We start from the raw sequence: 15,730 nt of genomic DNA, 5'->3' as shown, positions 1-15,730 counted from the left end.
TGTCAAGGACAGGAAGATCCTCTCTCATGGGTTCCCACACATCCGCGGAATCCACGTCGTCTGAGAATGAGACTGTGGAGCTCTGAGAATTGAATGGAGACTCCACGACCTCACGACGCTCTCGAAAGTCCCGATCCGTTGTGACTCGGGCACTGCGACGTGGTGGAGGTGTGTCGGTTCCGACACTCTCCGGTCCAGCCTCGACACGAGGTTCATCTTCACCAGAAAGCTCGGAATCGGTCTGCGGCAGGGCCTTTTTTTGGATCCAATACTGCATCGACTCCTCCAGGGTTCGCTGCCGTAAAGAGCCTGCGGCGCTCGGTGTGCTACTCGGCGGAGCAGCCGCGGGGAGAGGCCGTTTGAGCCTTTCTTGGCATGGCTGTATAAAACTAACTAAAACTAACACTGAAATAAACTACAAACTAAATAAACTCACTCACCTCACTCCTCACTCTCAACGCCCTTCTCTCAACTCACTATAAACATACAATACAATTACACTAACGTTTTTTTTTCTTTTCTTTTTTACACATAATTACACATACAATAAACTAAATATGCTCTTTCCCTCACTCCTCTCTCTCTGTCAACTCCCTTCCCTATAAATGCCAATAAACTAAATCTAACTAAATCTCCCTTCCCTAGCAACTCTAAAACAACAATAAACTAAATCTGCTCTTTCCCTCACTCCTCTCTCTCTGTCAGTCAACTCCCTTCCCTATAAATGCCAATAAACTAAATCTAACTAAATCTCCCTTCCCTACAAACTCTAAAACACTAACACTATCGCTCTCTGTCTCTCTGTCTATCTCTCTCTCTGTCTCTCTCTGTCTCTCGTCTCTGTCTGTCTGTCTCTGCTCAACTCGTACCTACTCCCAACGATCAGAGCAGTGTTGCTGGGAGCTATTTATTTGTTTTGGTTTGATCACGTGATTTCTGGTTAACCCTATGTGACCCAGACAAGTGGGTCACATAGTCAAGGACACCAAAAGATGTGGGAAGTCCCCTCTATTGTAAAACCACTGAAAACCCAAAACGCGTCTAACGCGTCGACGGCCAACTGGACAAAGTAGCAATTGACGCGTTATCGCGTCAAGGGCAGTCAAAGAGTTAATAAACATTTTCATAAATACTATATGCTTCCAGTCACTAGTTTAAAGTCTTCTTTCAATCACCATGATATGCGTTTTGGTCAATTATGGTCCCATTTATTTTAAAATTGATCATAAAGTAGGGTATGCTGTAGGAGGGGTGTGGCTACCTTGTGAGGATTTGATTGACAAGCTACACAACCAATCAGCATTAATACCCCACCCCCGTTCTGGTCCCAACCAATAGCATTAATTTCCGAGTCCATTTTTGGACCGGATATAGAAAGATGGCAGATTCGAAATGGCTGAAAAATAGCCTTCAGTTACGTCTGTAGACACCAGGGGTGTGACGATGGCCATCTATTTCTAAGGTCTACGGTTTTTCAGAAAACTCTTAGGATTTAGAAGGCATTTCATTGTTGTCAGGCAGAAACCGCTTATCTCCATAGTATAACTTTTGTGTTTTTTTCGTAAATTAACGCCCTACCCGATCATACTACAGTGTCACACAAAAGCATCAAAAGTAGCAGATCTACAAGCTCGAAATGCGGCGCGAAGACACACGTTTCGAGCTTGTAGATCTGCTACTTTTGATGCTTTTGGAATTTGAATCCTGAAAAGTATGTTTTGGACATATATGAGGTTTCCACCCCTCTCCCTTCCTCTCCAGGTATAGAGTTATCAGGAGAGAAGGAGGTGGACTTGGCCACTCAGGTCCAGGACCTCCTGGAGTTCCTCCATGAGAAGCAGCATGATGTGGAGCAGAGCGCTGAGCTCACACACCAACGGCTGGAACAGGTTGCTCAGCTACGCCACCTACAGGCCGAGGTCAAACAGGTAATACGTCAGTGGTTTGTCTTTTATTACAGCAAATTATGAAGACTTTTTAGTCAAAGTCTTTGGAATAAAATAAAAGCATTTTGTTTTAGTCATATTTCAGTCACCTGAAATGTTTTAGTCTAGTTTTAGTTCAGTTAGAACTAAATATAATTAGATTTTAGTCGACTGAATCTACAGTTGATTTAGTGACTAAAATGTATTCTGGCGTCGTAATGACCAGTGGTGGAAAAGGTACTCACATTTCTTACTTAAGTAAAAGTATCAATACTGCAATGTAGAAATACTCCGTTACAAGTGACAGTCCGGAATTCAAAATTGACTTGAGTAAAAGTACAAAAGTATAGGCATCAAAATGTACTTAAAGTACTAAAAGTAAGAGTAAAAGTATACAGAATATCCCAATTCACACAATAGCAGATCTACAAGCTCACAATGAGTCGCATCGTGACACATTGTGAGCTTGTAGATCGGCTATTTTCAAATGGCCGAAATGTATAATAGGGCTGAAGTGGTTACTGTATGTTGTGTAATAATGATTATAATCTACAGTAAGTAGTAACTGAAGTGAAAATTGGACATACTCCGGTTAAGTAAAAATAGCTCAAAATTGTACTTAAGTACAGTACTTGAGTAAATGTACTTAGTTACTTTACACCACTGGTAATGACTTATTTATACTGAGGTGCATCATTGTACATTGTATCTATCTGATCTACACAACTATATTATGAAGGATGTTTGAGGCACTTGACACACACACACACACACACACACACGCACGCACGCACGCACGCACGCACACACGCACGCACGCACGCACACACACACACACACTTCCGTTGTATCTTCGCTGGGCAAAGACATAAGAATAGCTTAACTCATTGACTGCCAGAGTTAAAACCTTGTTCATAGCAGCCCTTGCCAGCGATTTTCGTGTTTTTTTGTTTCGTTATTTTGTTATTTAATTCACATCTAGAAAGTCTGGCTTGACACTTGAATCGTTTTGATCGTTCCACCACTAGAGTGCAGCGCATACCAAGCTTGATCGCCTCTCGATCACACTCGCCCCCTCCCAGACCCACTCACACAGTGAAACACATGAACCGGAAGTGAAATGTCTCAGATTCTGTTATCGGCGAAAATTACTTTGTGATACACAACGGGGATGACTGTTCGTCACCCAGACCATAGATTATAGGAGGGGAGGTCTCCGATCGTTTTTCATAGCGTGTGAAAAACCATTTGTTTCCCTATTATGGTCGAAAATGACTGGGGGGAAAAATGTAAAACCGAAAACGGAACCCAAGTCATGGAACCGGATGCAGTGGTGGTTGAAGTAAGTGGAACCCGAAACTTAGCCTGATTCATAACAGAATAGCGTGATCAGAGCATAAAGATCAATAAAGACCATAGATCGCATTAACGCGATCCTGGCGGCCAAGCGCGCTATTTATTAGATCGCGTTAATGCGATAATGGCGGCCAATGAGTTAATAATAATAATAAGGGTAATAATAATAATAATAATAATAATAATAATAATGTATTAATATTAATGCATTCATGTTTACCTTATTTTTCAGCTCATATAACGTTTATCTCCTCTCCTCTCCTCTCCTCTCCTCTCCTCTCCTCTCTCTAGGTGTTAGGATGGATCCATAATGGTGAATCCATGCTAAATGCTAGCATGGTGAATGCTAGCTCTCTGTTAGAGGCTGAGCAGCTACAGAGGGAGCATGAACAGTTCCAGATGGCTATAGAGGTATTCACACACACACACACACGCACGCGCGCGCGCACACACACACACACACACACACACACACACACACACACACACACACACACACACACACACACACACACACACACACACACACACACAATACATATTGTTAGTGTTGTGTTCCAGTGTTTAGTGTTACATTATGATTCCCTCGGTTCTTCTGTGATTTCGAGTCCAAAGGAAATAGCATTGAGCACCAAATCATCATGATTTGTGTGCATGGGGATCTCATCTTAAACAAGCTCAGTGCTTAATGAGTCTTCCAGTTTAGTAGACCTTGTATTGTGAATTTGTACTTATGTACTGATGTTCTCATGTCTTACTAAATAAAGTACATCAATCAATCAATCAATCAATCAAATCCCCTTCAGAAACACACAGTTGTATTAACAGAAATATGATATCCTCTATTCAAATTGTCTAGAGGGTCAGCGGACGGTGGGTGGACGTCACACAAACGTAACATGCAGACCTGAGAGGCGCACTGTTGCTCCAACCACACTACACTTGGCACCAACACTCATTTGGTCCCCTAGAGTGTTAGGGGGCCTCATTTGGTCCCCTAGAGGGCCTCATTTGTACTGGTAATACTGAATAATGATCTCCTCTCCTCTCCTCTCCTCTCCTCTCCTGCTATCAGTCATTGTTTCATGCTAATTCTCTTCAGAAGACTCATCAAAGTGCTCTCCAGGTCCAGCAGAAAGCAGAGGTGAGACACATGAACCACGTCATTGTCTCCGCCGGAGGTGGAGAGTATGTTTTCGCTTCGTCCCGCCGTGTGTTCACCTCCCTCCTAGCCAAGCTAACATTGGTCAAGCTCCACGTGACACGTGTCAATATGTTGACACCAATGCCTTTGATTGGCTAGAGGGACGCGTGACGAAATAAAATCCTATAAATAGGTGTGTCACTTCAAAAGGCCAATTTTGCCTTTTGAAGTGAGGTAAGACAGGATCAATCAGTCTTGATTGGAACAGTACCTTCCAGTACAAATCACCCGTCCGTGCGTGTGTGTGTCCCTCTGAGAACACCTAACATTGGTCAAGCAAAGGCGCAGAAGGCCAAAGCTAAGAAAGCATACTCATCTACAACAGTAACACAGAAGAGGACTATAGAGTTGAATTGATCCCACAACAAGGCCGAAGTCTTAATACTTATACTGTAACAATTGGCCACCTTGATCAAATACATTATGTAGCACTAGAGAAAACTGACATAGATCAAACACACCAATCAACTGCTGAAACTGTTCAAGACAATGAAGATGAAGAAGACAGACAAGCATTTGAACAAAACAGTCAATTACGAGGACTCCCATATGACACATTGCTTCAAGAAGAACATTTTTAAGATGCAGACACTACATATTCAGTCGCCCCTGCAGAACACCAAAAACCACGCGCATTCTACCAAGACGACCCGTGCTATTAAAATAGCACGGGTCTGCTGGCGGAGACTTGTGCTCCGAGGAGCACATTTTCTAGTTAACTCTTTATCTGATTCTAAAGCTCACCCTGCCGTCGACGAGAAAGACCAGATTGTGTGTTTTTAGTGGTTTTCCACTAGATGGCACTGTTGTCAACCGTATGAACCGGCTTGTTTCCATTGTGGTCCATTGTACTCAATTCGTTACTAATACATACAATATGAATACAATACAAGACATATTGGAAGGTGTTCAAGGATGTATTCATTTTTTATATATATTTTTCTTAGTTAAAGTAATACAAGGCAGGTCCACAAATAACGATTTTTAGCAACTTCTGCTGGTCATTGCCGTCACTGCAGGTCTTTCGTTTATTCCTGCATTACCCATAATTCCATTTGCTTTCACCGGAAGACGGAAGCGTGGATCGTTTTTCTTAGCCAGTGGAGCATTATTTACCGTGGGCTGTGTTTTCTTTTGCTGTTGTTTCTCCATCTTCAAATCCTATAATGTCTTAAAAATAGCGTGAGATTCCTTTTTGTTATTATCGCGGTAGTTCCTGGCCAGGATGACGTAACTTTCGCGGGAAGGGCGGCCCGCCACCGTTTCAATAGAAAATATAATAGAAAAGGCTTTCGGGGGTGAAATTCATGGAGTGGGAGTTGTGAAACATTCGCCACTCACAAAAGATATACAATTTTACTTTAGTTTTTTTTTTTAAAGTTACCTAGTATTACTTTAACTAGTTTACTTAGTTAACTGCATTCACCTGTATAACCCTGGCTATAAACCATCAATTGGAAGTTAATCTGGCCCTGCCCCCACCAGAGGACAGAGGGCCTGGTGTAGCCTGTCTGTTAAACAGTGGTGGAAAAGGTACTCAAATGTTTTACTTAAGTATAAGTATCAATACTGCAATGTAGAAGTACTCAGTTACAAGTAAAAGTCCGGAATTAAAAAATTCCTTTAGTAAAAGTACAAAAGTATTGGTATCAAAATGTACTTAAAGTACCACAAGTAAAAGTACAAAAATGTTTGAAAATAGCAGATCTACAAGCTCACAACGTGTCGCGAGGTATGCAAGGTATAAAACAGGGCTAAAGTGGTAAATGTTTTATAATATAATCATTTACATCTGCAAAGTAACTAGTAACTAAAGTTTTCAAATAATTGTTGTGGAGTAAAAGTACAATATTTGCCTCTGAGATGTAATGGAGTAGAAGTAAAAGTATAGACAATTGGAAATACTCCAGTAAAGTAAAAGTACCTCCACATTTTACTTGAGTACAGTACTTGAGTAAATGTATTTAGTTACTTTACACCACTGCTGTCAAACTACTTCAAAAGAGTGAAACACGCCCACAGGCACAACACCAGAGGGAGCTCCACTGATCTCGTCCCCCCCAAATGTGGGGCAAACATGGGGATGTAACTCCCTATCCTCATTCAAAACCACCATAAAGGACCACCTGTCTATCCTCATTCAAAACCACCATAAAGGACCACCTGTCTATCCTCATTCAAAACCACCATAAAGGACCACCTGTCTATCCTCATTCAAAACCACCATAAAGGACCACCTGTCTGCAAATTATAACAGGACCTAGACAAGTCTTTAGCTTGTCCCCCCCCATGCGCTGTTTCCTGTAAATGTACAGAAATCCTGGTAAAATCCTGTATGTTATGTCTTGTTATCTGATGATGAATTGTGTGTGTGTGTGTGTGTGTGTGTGTGTGTGTGTGTGTGTGTGTGTGTGTGTGTGTGTGTGTGTGTGTGTGTGTGTGTGTGTGTGTGTGTGTGTGTGTGTGTGTGTGTGTGTGTGTGTGTGTGTGTGTGTGTGTGTGTGTGTGTGTGTGGGTGGGTGGGTGGGTGGGTGGGGGTGTGTGTGTGTGTGTGTGTGTTGTGTGTGCGCGCACATGCGTGTGTAGGTGTTGCTGCAGGCAGGGCACTATGACCCAGAGGCCATCAGGATGTGTGCGGAGAAGGTGTCCTTGCACTGGCAGCAGCTCATGTTGAAGATGGAGGACCGACTGAAGCTGGTCAACGCTTCTGTGGCCTTTTATAAGACCTCTGAACAGGTACACACACGCACACGCACACACACAAACACTGATGTGACTCTGTGTGGAGATGGAGAGACATGGCTGGGACAGGCGCCGAGATCCCGGGGGGGACGGGGGTATTTGTCTCCCCCTAGCTTCAGATTGGACCCCGCCCAAGTCCATTTTATAATAATACAAATACATTTTAAAATGATTAAAAATACTTATTTAAAGGTAGGGTAAGTCATTTACTTTGGTTAAAATAAGTGGTAAATTTCTACGGCCGGTTTGAGATCAGCCCCAACCGCGGCAGCCAAGCGGGGCCATCAGCAGCACCAGCAGAGGAGAACCCTCTAACCATCTCGGAGAGAGAAGTGCGTACAGCCTTCGCACGGGTCAACATCCACAAGGCAGCCGGACCTGATGGGATTCCAGGCCGGGTCCTTAAGGCATGTGCAGACCAGCTGGCGGGTGTCTTCGCTGACATCTTTAACCTCTCCCTCTCCCAGGCTGCGGTCCCTGCAGGGTTCAAAATGTCAACCATTGTGCCCATTCCCAAAAAGGCCAAAGTGACATGCCTGAACGACTGGAGACCTGTCGCTCTCACCCCGATCGTCAGCAAGTGCTTCGAGAAACTGGTGAGGGAATACATCAGCTCCACTCTACCTGCCTCGCTGGATCCGTGGCAGTATGCATACCGCAAAAACAGATCCACCGACGACGCTATTGCCATGGCTCTCCACACCGTCCTCTCGCACATGGACAACAAGCTGCTGAAGGACAAATATGTACGTATGCTGTTCGTGGACTACAGCTCAGCATTCAACACCATTGTCCCAGCAATACTTGACAAAAAGCTCAGAGACCTAGGGCTACACCCAATAGTTAGGGAATTTTAGCAATATGTGTGGACCATCTGTGAAAAAATTTACTACCAATAGCTTTCTTCACCAATGTGTTCTTATAGGTGTCTAGAATCACCTCTCAATTAATATAAACCCAAATCCTCGTGGAAAATCCTGGAGAGCCAATCAAAGTTAAGGAGCCCAGAGGGCTTGGGTGAAAAATATGTAAGTCTAAAATGAACTTGTGAGGTGTCTAACTAGGGGTTTTCAGGGGTGCTGAATCCATTCCAACCATTATTTTTGAGTAAAAATGTCTCCCTGGCCATCTAATATTGGTATATTGGTTATTGTTAGTGTATAATCAGTGTATAATCAATGGTAGGGGATTGGGGTGTTGTTGAATTGATTCTATTCTGAAAAATAAAATAAGAAAATATTGCTAAACACTTGATAAGAGTGTACACGGGCGGGATACACTGTCTGCATGTGGGGAAGGAGCGGGAGTGTTGCATCCTGGCAAATATGTCTGGACGATTTTAAGGTACGGTAGTTTATCTACTTTTTGGCATTTATTTTCCTCTGCTGGCAAAACTTTTGATTACTGTGAATTTAGATGTCAATTTTCTCTAGCCTATTGCTTACATTGAACAACCATTAGTTAAACAATCATGACACTTGTCTTTTAGTAGACAACATGGAAAAGGATTCTGTAGCTTGTGGCTTAAGGTGCTTCATCTGTGGTGGTCCTGAGACTGAGCTCTCAAAAGTCACCCAAAAAGGCTATGCATAGATTTTGTCTTATTCTGAGAGTGTGGATGATGCAGCATTAATCAGAAGACTTCATGAGGACTGGAAAAACTGAGATGACCCCAAACTAAGATATCATTTGGAATGCAAAACCGAGCTATACAGTTGTGCAAGAAGTATATCCACTGGAAGTTTTTTTTCATTGTGATGAAAGTTGCCACTTGCAGATTTCAATCCTATTCTATGTTGTGAGTGACATCATGATTTAATAAAAACTTTAAACATAATCTATTCTTTAGAGCAAGATGAGCAAGACCAACGGCCAGACAGGAAGAAAAGACGCAGGGCATTGTCTGGGTCAAGTAGTTCAAGTGCTAGCTGGCACACTTGATCTACCATAATACTTGCTGAAAGAAACCCTGGTAAGTCTTTTGTATGTAAGATTCAAATGAATTTTTATAATTGTTTTTCTTGCTCCTCATTGTAGGCTTCCACTCAAAGTCAAATAATTTAATCATGCACATACTGTATGTGGCTACCTTTTATCCAGACAGAGCTTGGCAGTTGTATCGTGCACCTGATAATGTCTACCAGGACCGACTGAAAAGGAGCTTGATGCAGAGAGCAAAGCGACGAGGTGATGACTGGGGACTTGAAGTCGCTGGTCGCCTGTCTGGTATTATAGATTTGGTGGCAGAAGAGGCAGTATATCATATTCGATGAAGAAGAGACTTTGAGAACCCTGTTACAAAGTCTGAGGTAACATTATATGGATACACAATACAGCTGTACAATACAACTCACATTTCTTATCCTTTATTAGTCCCCCTCATTCCTGGACCCATATCAATCTTGCAGAATAAATGATTTTGAAAATTATATTTCTTCCCTCAGGATAAGAAATGTGAGTTGCATTGTACAGCTGTATTGTGTATCCATATAATGTTACTTCAGACTTTGTAACAGGGTTCTCAAAGTCTCTTCTGCATCGAATATGATATACTGCCTCTTCTGCCACCAGGCGACCAGCGACTTCAAGTCCCCAGTCATCACCTCGTCGCTTTCCTCTCTGCATCAAACTCCTTTTCAGTCGGTCCTGGTAGACATTATCAGGTGCACGATACAACTGCCAAGCTCTGTCTGGATAAAAGGTAGCCACATACAGTATGTGCATGATTACATTATTTGACTTTGAGTGGAAGCCTACAATGAGGAGCAAGAAAAACAATTATAAAAATTCATTTGAATCTTACATACAAAAGACTTACCAGGGTTTCTTTTCAATGTGCCAACATTGATACCTTCATTGCAAAGGATGCAAGTATTATGGTAGATCAAGTGTGCCAGCTAGCACTTGAACTACTTGACCCAGACAATGCCCTGCGTCTTTTCTTCCTGTCTGGCCGTTGGTCTTGCTCATCTTGCTCTAAAGAATAGATTATGTTTTAAGTTTTTATTAAATCATGATGTCACTCACAACATAGAATAGGATTGAAATCTGCAAGTGGCAACTTTCATCACAATGAAAAAAAACTTCCAGTGGATATACTTCTTGCACAACTGTATAGCTCAGTTTTGCATTCCAAATGGTATCTTAGTTTGGGGTCATCTCAGTTTTTCCAGTCCTCATGAAGTCTTCTGATTAATGCTGCATCATCCACACTCTCAGAATAAGACAAAATCTATGCATAGCCTTTTTGGGTGACTTTTGAGAGCTCAGTCTCAGGACCACCACAGATGAAGCACCTTAAGCCACAAGCTACAGAATCCTCTTCCATGTTGTCTACTAAAAGAAAAGTGTCATGATTGTTTAACTAATGGTTGTTCAATGTAAGCAATAGGCTAGAGAAAATTGACATCTAAATTCACAGTAATCAAAAGTTTTGCCAGCAGAGGAAAATAAATGCCAAAAAGTAGATAAACTACCGTACCTTAAAATCGTCCAGACATATTTGCCAGGATGCAACACTCCCGCTCCTTCCCCACATGCAGACAGTGTATCCCGCCCGTGTACACTCTTATCAAGTGTTTAGCAATATTTTATTATTTTATTTTTCAGAATAGAATCAATTCAACAACACCCCAATCCCCTACCATTGATTATACACTGATTATACACTAACAATAACCAATATACCAATATTAGATGGCCAGGGAGACATTTTTACTCAAAAATAATGGTTGGAATGGATTCAGCACCCCTGAAAACCCCTAGTTAGACACCTCACAAGTTCATTTTAGACTTACATATTTTTCACCCAAGCCCTCTGGGCTCCTTAACTTTGATTGGCTCTCCAGGATTTTCCACGAGGATTTGGGTTTATATTAATTGAGAGGTGATTCTAGACACCTATAAGAACACATTGGTGAAGAAAGCTATTGGTAGTAAATTTTTTCACAGATGGTCCACACATATTGCTAAAATTCCCTAACTACAAGCATGTGCGACTGGATACAGGACTTCTTGTCCAACCGACATCAGGTGGTGAGAATGGGCAGCATCACATCCGACCCCCTCACCCTCAACACCGGAGCACCCCAGGGATGCGTGCTGAGCCCTCTCCTCTACTCCCTGTACACGTATGACTGCATAGCCACACATGTCTCCAACACCATCATAAAGTACGCGGACGACACGACAGTGATAGGCCGAATCGTCAACAACGACGAGTCTGACTATAGAGAGGAGATCAACTCACTGGCACTCTGGTGCCGGGAGAACAACCTCTCTCTTAACGTCGACAAGACCAAAGAACTGATCGTGGACTTCAGGAGGCCGCGGAGAGACCATGCGCCCATCCTCATCGACGGTGCTGCAGTGGAAAGGGTCAGCGAATTCAAGTTCCTCGGAGTACACATCGAGGAGGACCTCAAATGGGAGACGCACACCACACACGTGAGGAAAAAGGCTCAGCAGCGACTGTACTGGCTCCGCCGCCTGAAGAAGCTCGGAGTAGGACATCGCATCCTCAGGCTGTATTACAACAGTTCTGTTGAAGGCATCCTAACAGGCTGTGTCACGGCCTGGTACGGGAACTGCACTGCCCGAGAAAAGATCAGCCTACAGCGAGTAGTGCGATCGGCAGAGCGAATAATGGGAAGCGAGCTCCCAGCGCTCCAGGAACTGTACAAAAAGCGGTGCGTGGTCAAAGCCAAGCGCATCATCAAGGACAAGCACCACCCAAGTCACAGACTGTTCAAACCCCTACAACGACCGCGACCGGGCAAGGGGCTCTACCGCAGTATCAAGAGTTCCACCACCAGGTTCTGGTGCAGTTTTAATCCGGCTGCTGTAAGAATGCTGAATGAGGCATAAGCCTTGTTCAGCAGCCTGACAACAGGCGGTGCAGACTTTTCTGGCTCTTCCTGAACACACCTGTGGATTATACCAGGGACAATGACTTGGACTTAGCTCCCCCTCGGACACACCTGTGGACTACACCAGGTACAAATGACTTTTTGTTGCACTCCCTCATGGAGCTACTTGCGGATTATACTAGGGTCAGTCCACCCTAGGTGGACACGCACTGACCTTTTGCACCTTAATCCCATGTAATCCCATTTTTGTCTTTTTTATTGTGCTCTTTTTCTCTAAGCACCTTAACGTCCATATGTATATCATGCACAGTATAAGTATAACATGCACAGTATACATACATTGCTGCTATGCTCAGGCACCTTAGTTTTTTTATTATCTCAGGTACTTTGTAAATATGTAGATAACTTCTGTTGCTCTCTTGTTTTGATCTCCTTCCCACTTGCCCCCCACCCCTCTTCTTCCCCCCCCCCCCTCTTCTTTCTATGGAAATTAACGTTGCGATGGGAAAGATGTACAAAAACGAATTTCACCCACTTTTTTACCTTGTAAACCTGTGATGTGACAATAAAACTGATTCTGATTCTGAAATAGAATTCAGTAACAGTGTTAAATAGCTCTATATTGTGATAGTGATCATTGCTATAGAGTGTTTGTTCAGTAACAGTGTTAAATAGATCTATATTGGGATAGTAATCATTGCTATAGAGTGTTTGTTCAGTAACAGTGTTAAATAGCTCTATATTGTGATAGTAAACATTGCTATAGAGTGTTTGTTCAGTAACAGTGTTAAATAGATCTATATTGTGATAGTAATCATTGCTATAGAGTGTTTGTTCAGTAACAGTGTTAAATAGCTCTATATTGTGATAGCATAGTAATCATTGCTATAGAGTGTTTGTTCAGTAACAGATACATATGTCTCATTCTTTCTTTCTCTGTGTGTGGGTGCGTGCGTGCGTGTGTGTGCGCGGGTGCGTGTTTGTGTGTGTGTGTGCGTATGTGCGTGTGTGTGTGTGTGTGTGGGGGTGCGGGTGCGTGTTTGTGTGTGTGTGTGTGTGTGTGTGTGTGTGTGTGTGCGTTGTCCAGGTGTGCAGTGTGTTGGAAAGCCTGGAGCAGGAGTACCGTCGGGATGAGGATTGGTGTGGAGCTCAGGATAAACTGGGGAGCGGCTCAGAGTCGGACCACGTTCTGCCGCTGATCAGCAAACACCTGGAGCAGAAGGAGGCCTTCCTCAAGGTCAGGCCTAACAAAATATTCAAACACTTATTATTTTATGAAGATTATTTCAATACTTTATTTTTGTTTCAAACATGTTCATAAATAGCTGATTTACAAGTTTGCGGCTTTGAGAACCACTGTTCTAAATCTGAGAGTTTTCTGAAAAAAATATATATAGCCTACAGGTATGTATATTACACCGAAAAGTATATTTATCTATAATTTTACTGTGTCCACCATTTAACTTCCACAATCCACGTGATCAAAACCATTGGTGTTGTGTGCTGGATTTGAACCAGCATCATCTCGGGTCACGCGCACCATGCAGGAGGTGTGGAAGGAAAATAGCCAAAGTCACTGTCCATCTACTGCATTATGTTATGTTTCGTTTAGCTTGGTCGGTATCTGTTGTTTATGATCAGCAATACCGGTAACCAGTGTATTATAAAAAATATATATACATTATATTTCAGGCGTGTACATTGTTTTATAACGTAGGTTTTGTGTTCATATTTCAGGCGTGTACGTTGGCCAGGCGGAATGCCGAGGTGTTCCTGAAATACATCCACAGGAACAACGTCACCATCCCTGGAGCTGCGGGTCACGCCCGTGGTCCCGAAACACAGGTCAAAGGTCAGCAGTAATACCAAGACCAATTGTTTGTTTTACAAAACACTGAGACCGCATGTGAAGCTATATATCTGCCGTCCTATTAAAACACCCTGGACAACGCTCCACACGTCCTAGACTCTTCCCTCTTCTCTAAAACACTCTGGACAACGCTCCACACATCCTAGACTCTTCTCCCTTTTACAAAAAAACCTGGACAACACTCCACACGTCCTAGACTCTTCTCTCTTTTCTAGAACACCCTGGACAACGCTCCACACATCCTAGACTCTTCTTTCTTCTCTAAAACACCCTGGACAACGCTCCACACGTCCAAGACTCTTCTCCTTTCTATAAAACACCCTGGACAACGCTCCACACGTTCTAGACTCTTCTCTCTTCTCTAAAACACCCTGGACAACGCTCCACACGTCCTAGACTCTTCTTTCTTCTCTAAAACACCCTGGACAACGCTCCACACGTCCAAGACTCTTCTGCTTTCTATAAAACACCCTGGACAACGCTCCACACGTCCGAGATCAATGTACTGTATTTGTAAATATAATATTTGTAGATAATATTACAATGCATAATTGTCTGTCTTTATCTCTGTTTGTCTGTCTGTCTGTCTGTCTGTCTTGCAGCCATCTTGAATGAGTTACTCCAGAGGGAGAACAGAGTTCTTCATTTCTGGACGTTGAAGAAAAGACGCTTGGACCAGTGTCAACAATATGTTCTGTTTGAACGATCCACCAGACAGGTAGGGGTTAATCATGGATGGTTGGATGGATGGATGGATGGTCAAACATATGGTATTCTCTGCCATTACATGTACTGGGTTTTCTTCTCACCAATTCAAGACAGTTCTGAAATGGCTTCTCTTTAAGCCATTGACTCTTTGACTGCTAGATCAATAGTGTAATAGTGTGCCACTGCTGGCAGCAAAAACAGCCATTTTACTGACCTTTGAAACATCATGGAATATTCTCTGAGATCCTCACGGAGATCGGCTCATTACAGGCACAGGGTTGTCGTAGTAGAGGGGACAAACCAGTCCGGTCCCGATCCTCCATTCGAGAGCCATGGCCGTTTCAATGGGGCTTGTTTTGCCGTAAAGCAGGAGGAACGGAGACCTAGCCGAGATATGCAGGAAATAAGTAAACAAGCAGGCAGTGAAAGCATCATCCTTAGGATAGGTAACAGCGCCATCTAGTGGAAAAGCACTCAAAACAAAAACACTTGTCCAAACTGGTCGTTGGCAGACTGGGACTTGGCAGAATTTGACACGTTAACGTGTCCATGGCAGGCAAAGAGTTAACATAATACCAAGCTCCTCCTCCTCTACATTTGGACTGCTTTTTAACATTCTGTTGTTAAAAAAATAAACAAACAAACAATGGATGGATGGAGGGGTTGTTGTAATATTACCTAACAAAACTGTGTGTGTGTGTGTGTGTGTGTGTGTGTGTGTGTGTGTGTGTGTGTGTGTGTGTGTGTGTGTGTGTGTGTGTGTGTGTGTGTGTGTGTGTGTGTGTGTGTGTGTGTGTGTGTGTGTCCAGGCCCTGGACTGGATCCAGGACACTGGCGAGGTGTTCCTGGCCAATCACAGCTGTCCTACAGACGACCGACACCAAACCCAGGAGCTGCTAAACGAGTACCAGCAGTTTAGACATTCTGCCAAGGTGAGGCGCTGTTGTGTGTGTTTATATTACTATACTTGTGAGGACCAGGTATAAGAGAGAGAGAGAGGGGCAGATCTACAAGCTCACAACGCGTCGCATCGCGAACTAGGGTTGGCGAACCGTTA

The 15,730-nt window shown here is 43.1% G+C and overlaps 1 protein-coding gene across 1 annotated transcript in view; it reads left to right on the top strand.

The window, feature by feature from the left end:
- Positions 1-15,730, top strand: part of LOC308105879 (kalirin-like) — a 229,571-nt gene that overhangs the window by 94,412 nt on the left and 119,429 nt on the right. The window contains 8 exon segments of the mRNA XM_080456807.1: positions 1,762-1,928; positions 3,573-3,692; positions 4,357-4,425; positions 7,072-7,221; positions 13,183-13,332; positions 13,833-13,947; positions 14,568-14,683; positions 15,483-15,605. Of these exon segments, the coding sequence (XP_080312933.1) occupies positions 1,762-1,928; positions 3,573-3,692; positions 4,357-4,425; positions 7,072-7,221; positions 13,183-13,332; positions 13,833-13,947; positions 14,568-14,683; positions 15,483-15,605 (1,010 nt within the window).

The sequence above is a fragment of the Gymnoscopelus braueri genome (genome assembly GCF_963280865.1).
Source record: "Gymnoscopelus braueri genome assembly, chromosome: 18".
Lineage (NCBI taxonomy): Eukaryota > Metazoa > Chordata > Actinopteri > Myctophiformes > Myctophidae > Gymnoscopelus > Gymnoscopelus braueri.
The sequence above is the reverse complement of the archived record's forward strand: the minus strand, read 5'-3'. Positions and strand labels throughout refer to the sequence as shown.